This window comes from Podarcis cretensis (assembly GCF_951804945.1).
Source record: "Podarcis cretensis genome assembly, chromosome: 5".
NCBI lineage: Eukaryota > Metazoa > Chordata > Lepidosauria > Squamata > Lacertidae > Podarcis > Podarcis cretensis.
In genome coordinates, this window is record NC_137174.1 from 52,794,648 (window position 1) to 52,815,057 (window position 20,410).

Sequence of the window (20,410 nt, forward strand, 5' to 3'; positions counted from 1 at the left end):
GCACACATGTTCATTAGGATGCCTGCAGGCTATTTCCATGCCACATCATGTTCAGATGGGTGAATCTGTCACTTTCAGTTTCTCTCAGTTTCTCATTTCCCATCTTCAGTTTTCCACATTTACACATCAGTTTGCAATTAAAGCAGTGCTTTTTTTTCTTCTTCTAAAAAGATGTTTAGGGGTACTGTCATTTCCCCACTCATATTGAAATACTGCCCCTCCATGAGGCCAAAGTTAGATTCACAAAACGTTTAGGGGTATGCGTCCCCCCAGAAAAAAGCACTGAATTAAAGAGAGAGAAAATAATCAGCTACTAACATTTCAGTTTAATTACAGGTACCCTGAACAGGGGCTAGGGGCTGTGATTCAGATAAATTCTTTCCTTTATCTAGACAAAGGTACTATTGCAGGTGCTATTATGTGTGTGTGACACACTCCAAAGAAGCCGGCAGAGATATTGGACTCTTTCAGCTATTTCCTCGCAATCTCCAAATTACACTTCCAAAGCAAGAACAGGGATACTGTCTCACATTAATCCACCATTTATGAAAGGAACAGGCCCTTAATTTGTGTTCCAGTACTGCGTTTTAGTGGTGAGGTGACCAGTGCCGATGGAAAAGCCAAAGGATACATGGTCCAGACAATCTAATCACAATCTCGTGAGATATCACGGAGCACACAGCACAGTCTCATCTTGCCTCAAGCGGTGAAACAAGGCTTACCCCCTCTGTGTTGTACCACCTGTTGCATGGCAATTTTTCACTAGGATTCTTGTGCTGGATTTCATACTGCACAACCAATATAATGCTAGTGCAACAGTCCTTGCAACAGGATTCTTGTGCTGGATTTCATACTGCACAACCAATATAATGCTAGTGCAACAGTCCTTGCACTGGCAGTCAGAGAACATTCAATCCAAGCCCATATATACATTGTCACAAACAGGTTGTAATGAATATCTGTGGATCTCTTGATAAATAAAACTAAGCAGTTTGAAGCGTATTTAATTGCAAGAGGTTAACATAGCTGGAATAGTATGCAGCTATTTTACCTGCTTTGTTTGGACTGCAACGTGCCACAATGCCTCGAGCCAGGATGACCCACAGGAGAAAAGCCACCATCATCATCTTTCCAAAGATATGTAAATACTAAGAAAACCAGGACTTGATTTTCCAAAATGCTGCTGGATGCTGAGAAGGATTCACATGTATCAAACTTCTTTGAATTGCCTATGAATTACCAGAAGTGAGAAATGTAAACTCTTCTATCCAAAATGAGTTAAGTGCAATTCCCAACACAAACTATTAAAATCTACTGGATTTTGAATCTTTCCCTTCCATGTTCTTACAGCACAACCTTATCCCTATCAGCTCAATAGACAGATCATATTGAGACCAATGAGTTTGAGGCTATTGGATTGCAACCTTTATCTTCTATCTAAGATGAGATCTGTGTCATAAGAAATTAATTACTAATGCCTTCTTTCATTTTATCTTTTTAAACAAACATGTTGTTTTTTTAAAAAAGAGGTAAAATGGGATCTGGAGGAGAAATACTAAATCTGACAGTGAATGGGATTGGAGAGAAAGTATACACTGGATAAAAGAAAAGATCTCATTAGAAGGCAAGAGAAAAGTCAAAGTAACAGAAATATTTTACACATTCATTGATTTGGCAGTTGTAATTTCTATTGTTAACTGGAAGATTTTGTATCCAAACATTCTTTCACATGAGTGTAGTTACTGCTATTCTACCTCACAAATTATAATTATAATCTAAAACAATATATTCTGAAGCTTAATATTTCTGTGAGATCACCTGTTATAAAGCCACCCATAATACATTACTCATAATGCTATTTATTTCAAATTAAAAAAAAAAATAGGTCACTGATATTACACAAATCATACCCTGGACCCTGAAAGCCATTTTAGCACTACTATTTTATATTATAACATTGTAATCCATCTAGGCATCTATCTGATGTTTTCAATCTCTCTCATAATTTATTTCAAAATATATTACACAATATTTTCAAACACACATTTTAGTATTAGTATTAGTACTAGTATAACTTTTCTGTTTCAATCACCTAATTATGTCCAGGAAAATGTTTAGAGCATCATACGTACAGCATTGGAACAAGGTTGTAGATCAAGCTGTTCATTATCTCTGTTTAAAATGAAAGAGGGTATATTTGCTTTTCCCAAGGTGTTCTTTCAAACAGCACCAGCTGGCATTATCTTTGCTTTATATAGGCCATCTTGTAAAAGGAGCCCCTGCGTATTCAGCCTTGATTAGCCCTTGTGGGAAAACAGGGTTGGATGGATAACAGGTTAGATCACTCTCTTTTCCAATACAAGTGGTCCAGGTTTTTCAGTATTCAGTATTTTACTGTCAAGTTGTGTCATATACAGGACTCTTTACCAAAAGTATGACTCATTTTTAAATGACTAAAGAGAAATCTGATTATTGCAACTGACATGGTTTTACAAAAATGTGTATATTTTTTCAGGCAGTGTTTAAAGAAAATTGCAACTAGCACAGATCTAGTTTTATCAACTGAGCTATTAACATGTATGTTTTATACTATAAGCACCTGGTTGATCCAGACCTATAAAGGACTTTAAAACAATCTGAAAGTCTTCTGTAGTCATGTCCAACTAAGTCTTCAGAGTAAACCCACAGAAGTCCAATTAAGTCAATTGGTTTAAATGGGTCTACTCTAAGTATCTTAGTTGGATATCGCCCCTAATGTTTGTGGTAAGTCTAAGTGTTTTTCTTTTTTAAGAGATGCCTGAAATCTCACCAAGAGATAATCTTGACAGAGCAGTTTTTAAATCAAAATGCACCACTTTCTTTGAGATAATAAACTACTTTGATTTTATAATTGTCAGAGGAAATAAAATTCCCAAAGTTTCATTACAAGTAAGTAGTTTTTAAGTACACAATCCCCTCTTAGGCAAAAGGCACTAATCAGAGCAATTTCTGCTACACTGAAGTGTTGTCTGTAGATGTTTTTATTTGCATAAGAAACAAGAACTGCACAAAACTTACTTAGGTGAAACAACATTTGATATCAGCACTGATAAAAGGTGAGGGCTCAGGGGAGGTTTGTATTTCTCTGAGTAATTGCAAATAAAAAAAAAGAGCATTCACTAAATAGCAAATTATACTGTGGATGCTAATTACCCGCCCCAAGAGCCCCCTTTAGATTAAGCAGATTGCAAAAACCTTAACTATCTGAGTATCTCTAGAATGATCTACAAAAAGCGAATAAATGGCTTCTTGTGATCTTCGCTTCAAAATGCTGTTTAAGAAATAGCTTTTCAATTTCTCCTTGTTGTCTCGGCTGTTACTTAGAAGGTTTGCTGTTCACCTGTTGTAAGGTGGAGACCTGTTCATGCAAAAAGTGGCACTTTGCGAGATAATATAATCAGTGTTTTACAACAAGAAAACGGCTCTTCTCACAGAAAACACACTCGTGTTGGAGCAACCTAGCAACAAAATATCTTACAGTGTTGTTCTAATGACTTTACACTATTTTTTCTAGTCGTTTTGAAGCTCTGTTTATATTTTGCGGAAACCAAGATAGGGTTGCAGATTGCTGAAGCAGTTAAATGGGCAATGGGTTGCAACGTGGATCTACCTATAATACTGTAGTCCCCATATGAACTGCAGTGTGCACATTGTTTCAAACAGTTTCCGCTAGGTGGCCACATCAGTGCTTATCTGTTTGTTTATTAATATGCATAGTTCTTTGCAGAGCAGAAGAGGACAGCAAATGGCTTATGTCACAGTGGTGTCAAAACTTTTTTTCAAAGAGGGCCAAATTTGATGAAGTGAAAATTGTGGAGCTTTCCTTAAGATTGAAGTTGTTGAGAGTTTTTTTAGGATTTTACCCCAGGAAATTAACTGCCACAGGGGCCAGAATAAACTGACTGATGGGCCGATTTAGGCCCTCAAAACAAACTTTGGACATGCCTGGCTTATGATTACCGATTCACTAAATGGCGATCAGGTGAAAAAGGTTGTCTGATGTGGGTCAACAAATGACTCTTTCCCACTTATCCCAGATGTACACGAAGGCTGGTTCTGGTTACTCACAGGTGAGGAGGAAATGTACTTTGTACTTTGCACATGCTCAGTGTCTTTTTCATCTTATATTTATTTCTTCTCATATCTCAGGGAAAAGATCTGATCTTCTAGGGTGATGCCATATTCCAATTTTGTCCTGGCAATGCAGTTGTTGTTGTTGTGTCCCCCCCCAAAAAAAAATCTACACAAACCAAGTGGCTGGCTCTTAGTATTTTCAGTTATGCTCTGTACTGTGGTCTTGTATTCTCTTTCCCATAGAACATGGCACAGCATTTCTTTACTTAAAAGCCATGGAACAGGGACAATTTGGCTGGCTTTGAGTTGCCAGAATAAAAGAGAGGCTGTTATGAAGCTGCTGCCATTGCCATATCTGTGGCAGCCTTCCAGTGCTACTGGGACCATGTCCAGCAACGAAATACACCAAGAACAATGGCTTTGATACAAGGGCTGACTGCCAATCTTAGGCAATCTGACAGACTAATGAATGGCACAAAGGACCCATTTTCCCTTCTTTTCTCCTTTACTAAAAAAAAGGAGGGGGGAATCATTTTCACTGGTGGAAGAAAGAGAAAAATGCAGAGAAAGTATAGCAGGAATGAAACCGCTCATAAGTGTCTGAGCATTAAGATGGAGCTAGCTGGTGGAAAGGACGTGGGTGGTGCTGTGGTCTAAATCATTGAGCCTAGGACTTGCCGATCAGAAGGTCAGCGGTTCAAATCCCCACGACGGGGTGAGCTCCCGTTGTTCGGTCCCTGCTCCTGCCCACCTAGCAGTTTGAAAGCACGTCAAAGTGCAAGTAGATAAATAGGTACCGCTCCAGCGGGAAGGTAAACGGCATTTCCTTGCGCTGCTCTGGTTCACCAGAAGTGGCTTAGTCATGCTGACCACATGACCCGGAAGCTGTACGCCGGCTCCCTCAGCCAATAAAGTGAGATGAGCCCCACAACCCCAGAGTCTGCCATGACTGGACCTAACGGTCAGGGGTGCCTTTACCTTTACCTAGCTGGTGGCAATGTTTGGTATACCTGACAAATACCACTTCATGATACAGATATATTCCGTATCTTGAGCCTGATGTCATCCTGTTTATTGTTGTTGTTGTTTAGTCATTTAGTCATGTCCGACTCTTTGTGACCCCATGGACCAGAGCATGCCAGGTGCTTCTGTCTTCCACTGCCTCCCGCAGTTTGGTCAAACTCATGTTGGTAGCTTCAAGAACACTTTCCAACCATCTCGTCCTCTGTCGTCCCCTTCTCCTTGTGCCCTCAATCTTTTCCAGCATCAGGGTCTTTTCCAGGGAGTCTTCTCTTCTCATGAGATGGCCAAAATATTGGAGCCTCAGCTTCACAATCTGTCCTTCCAGTGAGCACTCAGGGCTGATTTCCTTCAGAATGGATAGGTTTGATCTTCTTGCAGTCCATTGGACTCTCAAGAGTCTCTTCTAGCGCCATAATTCAAAAGCATCAATTCCTTGGCGATCAGCCTTCTTTATGGTCCAGCTCTCACTTACATACATCACTACTGGGAAAACCATAGCTTTAATTATACAGACCTTTGTTGGCAAGGTGATGTATCTGCCTTTAAAGATGCTGTCTAGGATTGTCATTGCTTTTCTCCCAAGAAGCAGGCGTCTTTTAATTTTGTGACTGTTGTCACCATCTGCAGTGATCATGGAGCCCAAGAAAGTAAAATCTCTCACTGCCTCCATTTCTTCACCCTATTTGCCAGGAGGTGATGGGACCAGTGGCCATTATCTTAGTTTTTTTTATGCCGAGCTTCAGGCCATATTTTGCACTCTCCTCTTTCACCCTCAATAAAAGGTTCTTTAATTGCTCCTCACTTTCTGCCATCAAGGTCATCCTGTTTAGGGCAGAACTATTTCAAGATGGTCACTTCCTTGCCCACTAACAACAACAACAACAACTTTTTTATTTACACCCTGCCCATCTGGCTGGGTTTCCCCAGCCACTTTGGGCAGCTTCCAACAAAAGATTAACAATACATTAAAACACCAGTCATAAAAAACTTCCCTAAACAGGGCTGCCTTCAGATGTCTTCTAAACGTCAGATAGTTGTTTATTTCCTTGACATCTGGTGGTAGGGTGTTCCACAGGGTGGGTGCCACTACCGAGAAGGCCCTCTGCCTGGTTCCCTGTAACTTGGCTTCTCGCAGTGAGGGAACCGCCAGAAGGCCCTCGGCGCTGGACCTTAGGGTCCGGGCAGAACGATGGGGGTAGAGATGCTCCTTCAGGTATACTGGGCCGAGGCCATTTAGGGCTTTAAAGGTCAGCACCAATACTTTGAATTGTGCTCGGAAACGTACTGGGAGCCAATGTAGGTCTTTCAAGACTGGTGTTTTGTGGTCTCGGCGGTCGCTCAAAGTCACCAGTCTAGCTGCCGCTAATACCCAGAAGGTCTTTGAATATACTGGGTAGCCCATGCTGGGAGTGCCATTCTGGGAAAAAGTCGTTTCTGATATATGGGATGATCAAGCGTATGTCAAGGGAACTGGAACTACCTTAAAAAAACAAAACAAAACTAACCCTAATCCATAATAGGAAAAGAAATGTTACCCCCCTCTGTGAGAATGGGCTCTAAATAGGCAAATCGGGATTATCTCAACATAATTAAAAGAGATTTTTCAGCTTTCCCAGGTCCCCTGGCTGCTCCTGTTACAATATAACTTTTATTAGAAACTTATAAGATCAGCACATGTTAGGAGGTACGACAACCAATGTAGCTGGATATGCTTTGGACTCAGGAATAGATGAGAGGTCAGATTTATTAGGGAATGAGAACAGGACACAGTACTATGTGCGAGGCAGGTCTCCTCCTACTCCCCATCCGACAGCCGTAGTGCATCCAAACCACACCCAAGATTGATTAGCCTTTCCTGGAAAAGCAGGTTGTGCCAGCAAAATGGGCACAAATCCCAAGGAAGTTACTCTTTCACAAGGGCAGCCTACTTGTCTTTATAAGGTCCTTCTGCTCAACACTGGGAGGCAGCAGCAGCTCAGGAACTCGCTGAGGGAGAAGCAGTAAGAAGAACAAAGAGCTTAAGTTCATTAGAAGTCTGTAGCGTGTGGCTTCCCTTTTTCCATACTCTTCCTGGAGGTCAACAGTAATCTTTCAGGCAGGATTGAATCCCAGCCTGTAACCCTCCTGGACTAAGCTGAGCTGTTGACATAGGTACAGAACTGATGTAATCTAACAGCCCTCTCTTTCACTTAACTAACTCTAGAAGATGGGAGGAGACTTGGCTCAGTTTTTAGCAAATCAAAGAAAACAATCACATTTCTAGTTCGTTCTATGTCCAGGTAACAATCTACATATATGTGTATTTTGGTTTCCCCCCCTTTTCTTGCTTTGAGATCTGTGGAATGGTGAGCAGCCTATACCTAGAGTAAAATAAATAAAACTCCAATTACAGATTTTTAAATAAAATAAAATAAAATGAACTTGAGGACTGGCAGAAGAATGATGGGGTTTGTGTCAAACTGTACTGAGAACACCACCAGCAGCAATTGAAGATAGTGTCATGGGGGGTGGGTTAGGTTCCCCTCTTCCCATCTTTATGGTGTATCTGCTGTACTTTTCCACACTGGGCTAGAGTGATACAGCGGCCCTTAAGGGGTGGAAAATACAGCTTGGAGTCTTCAAGTAACTTCCCGAAATTCCAAATATCAAGTGGATTTGTTCATGCTTACAAAGTGGAATTCAGAATAAAGAAGAATCCAGCAGACATTATAATGCTTCCCTCAGTCATTTTAAATATCATAGTTATTCAGTGCTTTGGAAATGACATTTCCTCTGCCTCCACAAACTTCCATCTTCTGTTAGTTTTTCTATGAAATATGAACATCAATATTCACACTCGTTCCAAGAATGGCTACAGATGAGAGAGAAAAAAGGTGTCTAGTTTTCCCAAGTCACAAAATTCTACTGAATATTTCTCTCTACTTTCATTGGCACACTAGAATCATGATCCTTCTCTTGCCCCAGGTTGTGTGTGTGTGTGTGTGTGATTTTCAGCTTGTTAGTAACAGTTAGAATGGGACAGTTCCTCATTGTATGGTCACCTTCTTTCATGAAATTGCACAAAGTAGGGTTTGTTTTGTTTGCTTTGCACTTTTCCCTCCCTTTTTAGTAGCTCTTACCTTTTGAAAAGGGTATATTTTCATGTTGTTGTTTCTGAGAGAGGAAGTACTTAGACTGTGAACCTATACACCAAGGCTGGGAAACCTTTTTTTTCAGCTTGAAGACCACTTCTCATGAATAACTTGCCAGGGGCTTCCCTCCTGTGATGAGCAGAGCCAGAGGCAGAAGTGGGTGGAGCAACAGGTGTGATTCTTACCTTTGTACAGGAGGCTACATTCCAGCCACACAAAGGCCAGAGGTTTCCACATACAAATATCTTTCCATCCGCCATCCATCCAAGTAAACAAGAGGCATTACTACAGTTCAATGATACAATCCACAAATGTAAAAGCACTCAAGGAGATAATGGAGCAGGGCCACTTAGTAGTGCGGCCGAGGTTGGGGTAAGACCTGGGAAGAGTAGATGGAGAGGCTTGGCAGACTGTACTTGACCTCCTGGCCTGAGGATCCTGATTCTGCTATATATGCCTACCTGGGAACAAGTCCCATTGAAAGCAACACAGCTTTCTTTTGGGTAGACATGGAATGCACTAGTCAGAGTCTTTATTTCATGGGTTCTTCATTCTCAGACAGAACTTTAGATTTATTTACTAAATTACTGCTTATTTCAAACACGCTTTAAAAGAGATGTTACCAACCTAATTGTACCCTTTAGCTTTTTTTCTAACAGACATGGCCATTTAAAATAAATTTATCCTTTTGAAATTCAAGTAAATTGACCTACACATATACCAAACGTATTTAATGATAGTCATGATTGGGAAAACCATAGATTTCAGATTGAATCACAACATTTAATGATGTTATATCTGCCTTCTTTTTGTTATGAATTTGCTACGAAGAATTATGCTTTCCATTAGAATTCCTATATGACAAAATGTTTTAGGGTTTGTTTCTGTAACTTGAAATGAAACACAAGTCATATTCTTGTAAACAAAGACTCAGAGTCATAATTTAACAGTATCTAAAATGAGAATCTGAATTTAAGGTTGAATTGGGATCCGGTCTAACAGGGTGAATGTGAAACGAACAGCATGGAGTAATGCAATTTAGTAAATTTGAAGGGATAGAAAAATGAATAGGTGGAGCTAATAATTAGATATCTACATTTGAGCTGCTTGTGCTGTTAAGATCCAAACAATGCCAAGATATTTTCTTTTTTCCCTTTGCTAAATTGAAATGACTGTAGTAATGTATTCAAGAAGCTTAGCAGATTCAGAGGATTAATCAATTTGATTGTTCCCTCCAGTGTCATTTAAATCTGTGCCTGAACAAGCATTAAAAGCAATTAATTGAGTGCTATGAAATCAGTGCCAGAAGCATTCCAAGTGTCATGGAGATAATCACATGCATTCTATTGCCTGGTTTAGAGAAGCACCATCAATGTTGTGTGTGACAGAAAAGCGAAAATATATAGAAAATAAAGCTCAACTCAATATTGTCTGTGAAAACACTGGCTGTATAAGGTTATATCATGGATGTAGCAGTGGCAAGGGAAGGGTGTAAAAAGCAATTTTAGTTAGTTCAGGTGGTTACAAAGAATAGCAATATATATTATGTGTGTATGCAGGGCGTTTTTCTGCTAGAACTCAGTTCTGGCACCTTTCAGGTGGGTACCATTGTCATTATAAGAGAACAAGGGAGGTGTTTCATGGTGAATTCCGGCAACTCTTTTTCTAGAACAATAGCACTGGGAAGAGGATAATATATTCTCAAAATAAAAATAATAAAATGAACATCTGTAACCATGTACATGTCTCGCAGACCAATCCACAAGTATAAAATGTGTTTTTGAAAAAAGGATCATAAGGATGCTGTAATACTGGGATGTGCATGCCAGCACAGGGGCTGATGCAGGGCCTGTTTGCCATGCTATATCCTCCCCCCTCCACAATTATCTGTTGTTCTCCAAATGGTCATCTAGGCAGCCCCTGGATTGTTGGGTCCTGGGCATCAGCCGCAAGGTCCAGCTCTCGCTGTACCACTGTGGTTACAAACCTGAGTATTTCCCAACATTACTGTTGCTTTTGCCTGCTTCCTCATTTATGTGCGCCTCTCATTTTCTACAGCAAGGTGGCAGCTGTGAGAAGTGCTGTTCAGGAAGACAAAGTTGGAAAGGCAGCCAACAGCAGATGCCCTCACTCAGATTTCCTAAGCGAACAGAAGTTTCGCAAGTGGCAATTCTGTGGCATGGCATAGCAGACTGGCGGCGGTGGTTAGTTCCCTTCCCTCGATGCAATGGTCCCCATTCCCTGAATGGTGGGCTCTGTGTTGCCATTTTAACTTTTTTTAATTAAAAAGAGAAAAGCAATGACAAACCTAGACAGCATCTTAAAAAGTAGAGACATCACCTTGCCAACAAAGGTCCGTATAGTAAAAGCTATGGTTTTCCCAGTAGTGATGTATGGAAGTGAGAGCTGGACCATAAAGAAGGCTGATCGCCGAAGAATTGATGCTTTTGAATTATGGTGCTGGAGGAGACTTTTGAGAGTCCCATGGACTACAAGAAGATCAAATGTATCCATTCTTAAGGAAATCAGCCCTGAGTGCTCACTGGAAGGACAGATCGTGAAGCTGAGGCTCCAACACTTTGGCCACCTCATGAGAAGAGAAGACTCCCTGGAAAAGAACCTGATGTTGGGAAAGATGGAGGGCACAAGGAGAAGGGGACGACAGAGGATGAGATAGTTGGATGGTGTTCTTGAAGCTACCAGCATGAGTTTGATCAATCTGCGGGAGGCAGTGGAGGACAGAAGTGCCTGGCGTGCTCTGGTCCATGGGGTCACGAAGAGTCAGACATGACTAAACGACTAAACAACAAATACATGAAGTGCATCAACACATTTCATATATCATCTATGCAAGAGACTGCAGGATTTGCTGATCATTACCAATCCAGATAAATGGCTGGTAGTGGCAGGACTTGTAGCCACTACTACTACTAATTTATTACTTGTACCACACCCATCTGACTGGTGTTGCCCCAGCTACTCTGGGCAGCTCCAATGCTGCCATTTGTGCCAGCCAGGACAGAAGGTCGGACAGGGAATAATGTCTCTTTAAAGAGCTAGCTCCCATGCTGGCACAGCAAAGAGACCCAAATCAGGGTCTTTGCAATCACATCCTATCCGAGCCCAGCCCAGCCCTACCCTGAAGTGCCCTGTTTTGAGAGTTCCTGATAGCTGCTGGGGATGCTGCCACTGGTTGCTTCTGCCCATCTCCCATTTGGGTGGCTGTTTCTGGGTTGTCCCTATGATTACAGCGGGGCAGGGATAGGCAGAAGGCCTTACAGTATCTAGCCCATCCAAAACCCCTCCAACATCTAGTATCTAGAATGGAAAGCTTCATGAGTTTGACAGGAACCGTAACAACCTCCAGTTCTGGCTCACTTTGGATTTAGCATTAGCATGGCATTCTATCTCCTCTTGATGGACTTGTTTCCAACTTGGGTGTGGTGGCATGGATCACTGTATGATTTTGCCATTGAATGGTATGAGGTTCTGATGATTCACTATTCAATAGTGAGAGCCAGTGTGGTGTAGTGGTTAACAGCAGTGGCTCGTAATCTGGTGAACCGGGTTCGCTTCCTCGCTCCTCTACATGCAACTGCTGGGTGACCTTGGGCTAGTCACACTTCTCGGAAGTCTCTCAGCCTCACTCACCTCACAGAGTGTTTGTTGTGGGGGAGGAAGGGAAAGGAGAATGTTAGCCGCTTTGAGACTCCTTAGGGTAGTGATAAAGCGGGATATCAAATCCAAACTCCTCCTCCTCCTCCTCCTCCTCCTCCTCCTCTTCTTCTTCTTCTTCTTCTTCATTTGGGGTGGGGTGTCCTTCAATAATGAGACCCACCATTTGCCCAATTTACCTGGAAAAGTAGTGTAGAAATATATTTTAAAAAAATTAAAACAAAGCTCTTGTCTCATATAAGGCTTCAGTTTCTTTAGGGCCGTGTGTACTCTGATTCCAAATCCATGACTATGTCTTGGTCACAATCCAGAGCTGGGAAATTGCAGTCTTTGCATCATTGACTGGAGGCAGGAAGCAGTGGCATAGCATGGGGGGTGCAGGGGGGGCCAGCCGCATCAGGCGCAACATGGGGGGGCGCGCTCGCACTCGCAGCTCTCTGCCCCTACCTGGCTCACTCACTCTCTCTAATTGCAGTGCTGGCTGTGCGAATCCGATCCGAGCTGCCGGGTCGCCGCCCACTGTGGAGGGGGAGGGTGCCAGGCGTGCGGTGCGGTGCGGTGCGGTGCGGAGCGGAGAGAGAGCGAGGGAGGGACTATCTGGGGGAGGGACAGTGCAGCGGCCGCCCAGCGCAGCGCTGAGCACGGGAGAGAACTACACCCGACCAGCCCAGGCAGCAGCAAGAAGAAGCTGGCAGCGGCGGCAGGTTAGGGGTTAGGGGCACAAATTACTTGCCTTGCCCCGGGTGCTGACAACCCATGCTACGCCGCTGGCAGGAAGTAATTATAAGGTGTGTTTGATTACTTCCCTGTTGATTGGAATGAGCTCTCCACAATTCCAACTATCTATGTAGGCTATGCCATGAAGTTTCATCTGTCAACAAAGCTGAGTTTGGGTATGTGGAAATCCAAAATGCTTTGCATACTTCTGATTTTGACTTGGAGTTAACAATGCATGGATCCGTTCTGGGCTTGTCTTGAAAAACATTTGATGTTTTCCAAGTGTTTCTGTCAGTCAGAAAACATCATTTTTTAAAAAAAGGAAGATGAGCATACTGGAAAAACTCAAATGTCGATCAATGTCATCAAAGTTGTATGTATTTCATGTTTTGTTTGTTTGTTTTTTTTTCTCTTTTTCTGTTTTTTCTTTTTCATTTTGTCTTTTGTATGTTTGTGAAATATATTTATGTCAAAATTTAATAAAAATTAAAAAAAAAAAAAAGGAAAAACTCAAATGGGTGGTGCAGTCCCCATCTCCTGCCAATCCTGCTATATTCCAAGCAACCACCTCCCAGTAGTAACTATGGAGAAGTCTGCAATCCTGGACTTTGTAAATATGCTTTAGTAGTAATGAATTAACAGGCAGACAATGCTGTGATTGCAAGTTTGAATAGCTGATAAATCCAAAAACCCAGTAATATTGAATCCCTTTTGTGCTAATGCAAAATAAGAAAGAAATAAAAGCATTTAGAACATAACCTGAATGAGCTCTCTGTTCCCATCATTATTGAGCTGAGATAATGTTTGGACTTCTTCCACCTCTAAACCATGACAAAATGAATACGGGCTTCATACATGCTCTATTTCTTTTCAAGTAGAAAGGAAATAATTTATCTAAGGGGTTACAAGAGACAGCTGAACAACTACTGTCATGAAGCCTTATCAGGCAATAGACTAGCTCTCTAAATCTGCAAATGTCCCTAATGTAATATATACAAAATGCAATAATATTGCTATTGGAGCTTTCTACTGCCAAATAGACCAGATTGTTTGTATTCTTGGGAGGGCAAACTTGGTCAAAGGAAACAAAAGATCCTTTGTGGATTTGACTCCTTCCTTCACTTGCCTTCTCTGTAGTGTTTTTGGTTTCTGAACAGTGCCTTAGCTTACAAGTTTCTTTTAACTTTCATTTTTTAAAACAAACAAACAAACAAACAAACAAACAAACAAACAAACAAACGTACAGTATTCTTCTGTAAATGTGTCTTTGTTTTTTCTTGTGAAAGTAGTTATGTGGAAATTGCTAGAAACAGAGTAGGTGGCAGATATTAGGTGCAATCATTTACGGTATTTGCAAGAGACAGATGAGATGCAATTTTATGCTTACATTAGCTCTTATATATAGCCTGTCACCACACAAACACATGGCCACCATATGACCACAGAAAAGATTGCAATTTTTCTACAAAACTCAAAATACATGTATACCAACTGAACACTGAAAACATATTCAATTTAAAAGACAGGTGAAGGGGGAAATGACATTCTTTAAGATAGCTTCTACCAAGGCTAATGTCAAAAATCTAAATCATTTCAATAAAAACAGAATACAGCTTTAAGTAGCATCAAAAGACTATGTTTTCTGATTCTTCTTTTTTAAAGAAATCATGCAGTCCTAGAAGCCAATGCCTTTAGGCACATTCTAAAACTATTCTCATTTCCTCAACTCCATAGCAACATTGCACGCACACACGCGCACGCACACACACGCTCTGAATACAAAATGGAGACCTTTTTACATACACGGAGGGATTTCTTGTCCAAAGCTTTTAATGGATTTCATCTTTTGTAAGTACACCATTGCTGGCAACCATTCACTTCAAAGGAAATTTATTCTCCCATGAATAAAGCTGCCAAAAAGGAAAACAGTAACAAGAACACCATCGCCCCAGAGAGGAAAACATTAAAAATTAATTCACAGACTAGAACATTGCTGAATGTAGAATTTTATACAGAAAAGAATATTTTTATATCCTTAACTGGCATTGTTATCAAAATCTGCTATCTAATCTAATCCTCCCAAATGAAAGCTACTGTCAGTTAAAATATAGTTGGTGGGTGTGTTCACATGTGCACACACAGGCACATCAGGGAAATAAAAGCATCATTTTAAACTTACATTCATGATTCTTAATGATGGCAGGATAACTTATCATGTCCCCGCCTTTAATTATTTGTCACTTATATAGTGCCACCAATTTGCTTTACAGAGCAGAAAAGAGATCCTTGCTCCAAGTAGCTTACAATTTAATTTGAAATAGGGGACAGAAGAGCAGGCAGTGGTAAACAGGGAAAATATATTGTTGTTTCAGTTACAGAAAGAGTGGCTGCTTTAATACTGCCAAAGAGGATAAAAGAGGGTGCGGATTTGCCCAAAATGTTTGTGTGCAAATTTATATGCAGAGATGCAAATTTACAAGTAAATGTCAATAGACTGTGGCCAAGTGATCTATGTACAGTACTTTGCTATTGTCCAGGTGTTCACTGTTGATGGGCAACTTCAAGGTCACTGCTTGCCCTTCCTATGGTTCTTTATCTTTAAACCTGACTTCAGTCAAATCTAGGTCATCTTCTAATAGAATGCGATCCTTTGACACCTCTTCAAATGGATGACTGTCCTTGCTTTTGTACAAATGTGGATTTGTCCTAAGCATGTATTACTGGATGATTTGGGTGGAGCATTAACCCAGCATTTATGTAAACATGAAACCACAGTATAGTTTACTTGTTATTTTGCATTGTTGTTGTTGTTTAGTCGTTTAGTCGTGTCCGATTCTACGTGACCCCATGGACCAGAGCACGCCAGGCACTCCTGTCTTCCACTGCCTCCTGCAGTTTGGTCAGACTCATGTTTGTAGCTTCAAGAATGCTGTCCTTCATGCCGTGGCGAAGGGGCTTGAATAACTCAGAGAAGCTATGAGCTATGCCGTGCAGGGCCACCCAAGATGGACAGGTCATAGTGGAGAGTTTTGAACAAACGGTATCCACCTGGAGCAGGAACCAGCAAGCCACTCCAGTATCCCTGCCAAGAAAACTCCATGGACAAAGACACCAGGCATTTGTCCATACAGTTCTATAAAAATTAACCCCTTCCCCCCCCCCCCCCAGGTCTGGGATACCCAGAGTTGGATCACCAGTACAGGTGCCATTGGGCAGTTTCATTTAGAAACTGATGAAAAACATAATTGAAATAGTATAGGCATTTGAATATATTGAGTTGAAATTTGCTCAGCCATTAAACTGTAATTATTCTGCCAGTAATATGTAATTGTAAATATTATCATTATTTTCATATTGCATTTTAATAACGTTTAATGTGTTGTGTAAGATGATTTCTCAGAAGAAGGCAGATCTGGAAAAAATATATCCTGAGCATGCTTACTTAAATATTAAATACTCATATATTTAAATACTGGTCCTATGATTTTTAGGCACACATATTATTTTTAGGATCACTTTGCTCCTGAGATTTTTTCCAAGGGCACATACAGTTTTATGTTGTTTGCTCAGTAACTTTGTTGGTAAGAGTGTGAAAAAAATGAAGTAAAAGATAATGTTGCTAACTCAATGTGCTTTTGTGCTTGGGTAACTCCCCAGTAGAATTTGTTATAAGAAGCAACACTATCTCCACAAACACATATCCTCCGCAGTAACATTCCTCTGACACTCACAGTAAAGGCTATCTTGTATATGATCATTTCCCTTTGGATACCATTGTTTTTATGTATGAAAAAAGCATGGAAAAATGTGTATGATGTCTCATGAGATGATGACCCATTTTGGGGATACCCCACACGGTGCCCTCCAGAAGTTGTTGGACTACAATTCCCATCAGTCCCGCCCATCATGCCCTATGGTCAGGGACGATGATGGGAGCTGTTGTCCAACAACATTGGCTAGCCATGGTCTGCATGTTGTTTTCCTGCATGGATATGCTAGACATGTAGAAAAGTGTGCCTTGAGTAAAGTAGGCTAACACTTAACACAATGACAAATCATTATCAAGACAAATGAACCATTTACACAGGAATCCATGTTGTATCTGTGCTTTCCCCATTTTTCAGCTCACAGAAGACTCAGGGAAGCAGTTTAAGTCATGGGAATGGTTAGGGGCTAAGCTTTACCAATCCACAGTGACATGGCTCTAATCAAAACAGGGCATTCTATAGCTCCTTTTAGAAGAGATAAGAGATGCTGGGAGATTTGATCACAAAACTGCCAAGACACATGAAGTGGTTGTAATGCATGGAAATTATAGTGGTGGTGGCTAGTAGCTGGAAACAATGCTGGCAAGGACAGTTGGGGCCTGGTAGGTGTTGGTAACCCAGACAGTTGTCCATGGGTAGGCAAACTAAGGCCCAGGGGCCAGATCAGGCCCAATCGCCTTCCAAATCCGGCCCACTGACCGGTCTGGTATGAGCGTGTTTTTACATTAGTAGAATGTGTCCTTTTAGTTAAAATGCATCTCTGGCTTATTTGTGGGGCCTGCCTGGGGTTTTTACATGAGCAGAATGTATGCTTTTATTTAAAATGCATCTCTGGGTTATTTGTGGGGTATAGGAATTCGTTCAAAATATAGTCCAGCCCCCCACAAGGCCTGAGGGACAGTGGACCGGCCCCCTGATGAAAAAGTTTGCTGACCCCTGCAGTTGTCAGTAGGCCATCAGAACAGCTGCTGTCCCCACACAACTGCTTGGCATTTCTTTCTCTCAGCAGTAAGGGACTGAGCAAAGTGATAGCTGTCCACAAGTTTCTATGTGAAACTTGCAAGTAGGACTTGAGGGTAAGAGCACTCTCCCCTTCTGTGGCTTCCAGAAATTGGTATTCAGAAGCATTGCTGCCTCTGACTGTGGAGGCAGACAAGAGAGGACTTTGGTAACCCTTTTGGAATATGGTACCCTGTGCACCCTCAAATGGATATTCTCAGTTATGGATCATCTGAATTTTGTGTCTCTTTGGCTTGGCACTCTGTGTAGGGGAACCACTCACACCACGCTAAATCTGGTGCTGAGGCGGAGCGTAGTTCCTGGCTCCTATTGCTCACACCCTCTCTCTGCCTGCTTGCCTTTCCTCCAGCTTTGCCTGATTCTGCAGGAAGCATTGGGGCCAACAGGCCTATCCAGAGTGAGGAAGCAAGCAAGGAGGGCATGCTGCTTCTTGAAGGGTTAGTCACCACTTCTGCCTCTTCCTCTTCCCGAATCCCTACCACCTAGAGGGAGAGTGTAGATGACTGAAAAGTTGAGCAGCTGCTCTTTGCATCCCCATAAGCACTAGCGGCTGATGTTTGTATTTATCTGTAAGCATCAATAAGCATCACTATGGGCCCCATCTTCCTTATCACAGTGCCCAGAAAGGTATATAAGTATATTTGGGTGGCAGCTGCCCCCCTGCCTACATCCATGGGGGGCACAGGAAGGAAACAAGGTCGGAAGGTTGGGAAGCACTGAACTAGGTTAACCTTGGGATCCTTCCAACTCTACGACTCCCTCTTTCCTGCTTGATCTCCTCACCACCAGCAGCTGCTGATCCCGCCCCCCCCCCCATTCTAAAAATAGCAGGCCACGATTCCCCCCCAAGCTTCCACGATCAGCCAGGCGCTTCTGCCGCCTCCCCGCGAGCCCGGCCCGGGAGAGGCGGGGCGGCGTGTCCCCGGCGCCATGGCAACGGGCGCTCCGGAAATCGCGTCAGCATCCCGCCCTCCCCTGCCGGGGCCGCTTTAGCGAGGCAGCCAGTGCGGCCGGGCAGTCCGCCAGAGCGAGTGCCGGCGAGCGTGCGCCCGCGGCCCGATTAGGCGGGTCCCCCCCGCAGACAGCGCGGCTGCCCAAGGTGCCCCGGCGGACGGCGCTGAGCCTGGAAGCAGCGGGTTGAAGGGGCGCTGCTGGTAAGGCGGGCCTGGCGCTGCGGGAGGAGAAGGAAGAGGGGAGGCGCGCGCGCGCGGGAGGCTTGGACCAGCGCAGTGCTGCCTCGGCCGGGGATGCTGGCCGCGGGGTGGGGGGGGGGGGCGAGGTCGCGGTTTTGGCGGCTTGCGGCTCGGGGCAGGAGAAGGGCAACGGGGCAGCATCGCCTCCTGCCACTCTCTGTGCTGCGCGCCCCAAGCCCGTGGCAGCACAGCACGGAACGTAACGAATTGCATTGCTTATGAACTTGGAAGGAAAGGAGCCCTGCGTCCACGGAAGGGACAGTGCCTTGAAATAAGGGGCAGGTGGCAAGGGTCAGAAGCAGCAGCAGCAACATGCATGCATGGACCCATGTGCGGATGAGCTGCGCCCAGTGATTCAGCACCGGGAGGAGGGGGTTGGAATATGGAGATGGACCTCTTTCTGGCCAGCCTAAGAGCTGTGGGAGGAAGGAAGCAAGAGTACTAGAAGCGAGCATGGTAGTGCCATTGTAAGTCATAGCTGAGCTCTTTAGGATGTTCAAAAGTTATGAGTGATGGGCTTCTAGCAAAAATATGTACCGGTATGTTGCTTTCGTTACTAGCAACGTGTGTGGGGTGACGTGGTGGGGAGAGTGGTTCTTGCAAAAGCCTGGCAGCTTGAGGCCCATTTGCGCCAATGCATCTCTGCGTTTTTATGTTGGTGCCTTTTGTCCCAAACATAAAAGTGGACGGAAACAAAAAGTGGATGAAAGGCATTCTTTCAGCTGTGAGAACCAGCTTAGCGCATTTGGACTTGAGTTCAGAGTAGATGCTGGAAGGAAAGCCAATTTCCTTTTTAATATGGGCTGCTTCTCCTTCTCCCCTTTTCTTTTGACCCTGCAGTTGTCCGTCACTGGTGTACTTAACTAACCCTGTGTGAAAGTCCTTTCAACCATCTTGCCAACTTGGCTTAGATGAGTGCCGTTCCCCTGGTGATTACATAGCTTGAGTGAAATCCCTTGGCAGTAGCCTTCTGCTACTCAGAGATATTCAACACCTGATACTACCGTCTGGCAGTTGTGCTTTATTTATAGCAGGGCTTTTGACCCTGCTGTGTATCCTTACACGATGCTGCTTCAAATTAGGCTATAGTACCTGGGTTTAACTGTCCATAATTTATAAGCTACCGAAAGAGCAGGGTCTGAAAGAGGAACCTTTCGTTTCTCTAGAGATCATCTGAATTTCCTCTTTCTAAATTAATGTGCACTCAGTCCCTATCCTTGTTTACTTGGGAATAAGTCCTAATGGGTTCAGTGTGACTTAGTTCCAGGTGAGCCTGGAAATGGCCTTAGATCTCTTTTTCATTGGCCATGGAGCATCATGTTCCTAATGATGATGATAATTGCTGTTGGTGAGTTCTAGCATACCTTTTCCCATACTAATTAACGGTGCGGTAGGTATGAAAAAGGCAAGTTCGATGCTAGGGATCATTAGGAAAGAAATTGAAAATAAACAGTTTGAAATTATACACCCTTGGATCACGGGAATCAACATGTTCACTAGTTTGCTTTTTGCAGAATAATATATTGCATTGTGAATGTTTAAGAATATAAATGCAGCGTTAGTGTTGGCATACTAAAATGGCATGTTTCTTGAGTACTGAAGTCTTGAGATTTCCTCTTCGTATCCTAGTTTCTTTGGCAATTGTTATTTAGTTTTATATCAACATTTATATACCACTTGTTTGTAATGAAACATCAAAGCAGTTTGAAAAAAGAATGAAACAACAAAATGATAAGTAACCCCCTTGTTAAAAACAGGTTTTTAAAACATT

The 20,410-nt window shown here is 42.7% G+C and overlaps 2 protein-coding genes across 3 annotated transcripts in view; one reads left to right on the top strand and one right to left on the bottom strand.

Annotated features, from left to right (window-relative positions):
• TECTB (tectorin beta) overlaps positions 1-20,410 on the bottom strand; it is a 36,780-nt gene that overhangs the window by 15,638 nt on the left and 732 nt on the right. For both annotated transcript variants that reach the window (XM_079976034.1, XM_079976033.1), the window contains exons 2-3: positions 2,133-2,303; positions 1,052-1,229 (exon numbers count right to left, since the gene is read on the bottom strand). In XM_079976034.1, coding sequence (XP_079832160.1) covers positions 1,052-1,127 — 76 coding nt within the window. In that variant the 5' untranslated portion in view covers positions 1,128-1,229; positions 2,133-2,303. The remainder of the gene's footprint in view (positions 1-1,051; positions 1,230-2,132; positions 2,304-20,410) is intronic.
• GPAM (glycerol-3-phosphate acyltransferase, mitochondrial) overlaps positions 18,452-20,410 on the top strand; it is a 41,022-nt gene continuing 39,063 nt past the window's right edge. Inside the window, exon 1 of the mRNA XM_079975969.1 lies at positions 18,452-18,600. The gene's annotated coding sequence lies outside the window, so the exon portion shown is untranslated. The remainder of the gene's footprint in view (positions 18,601-20,410) is intronic.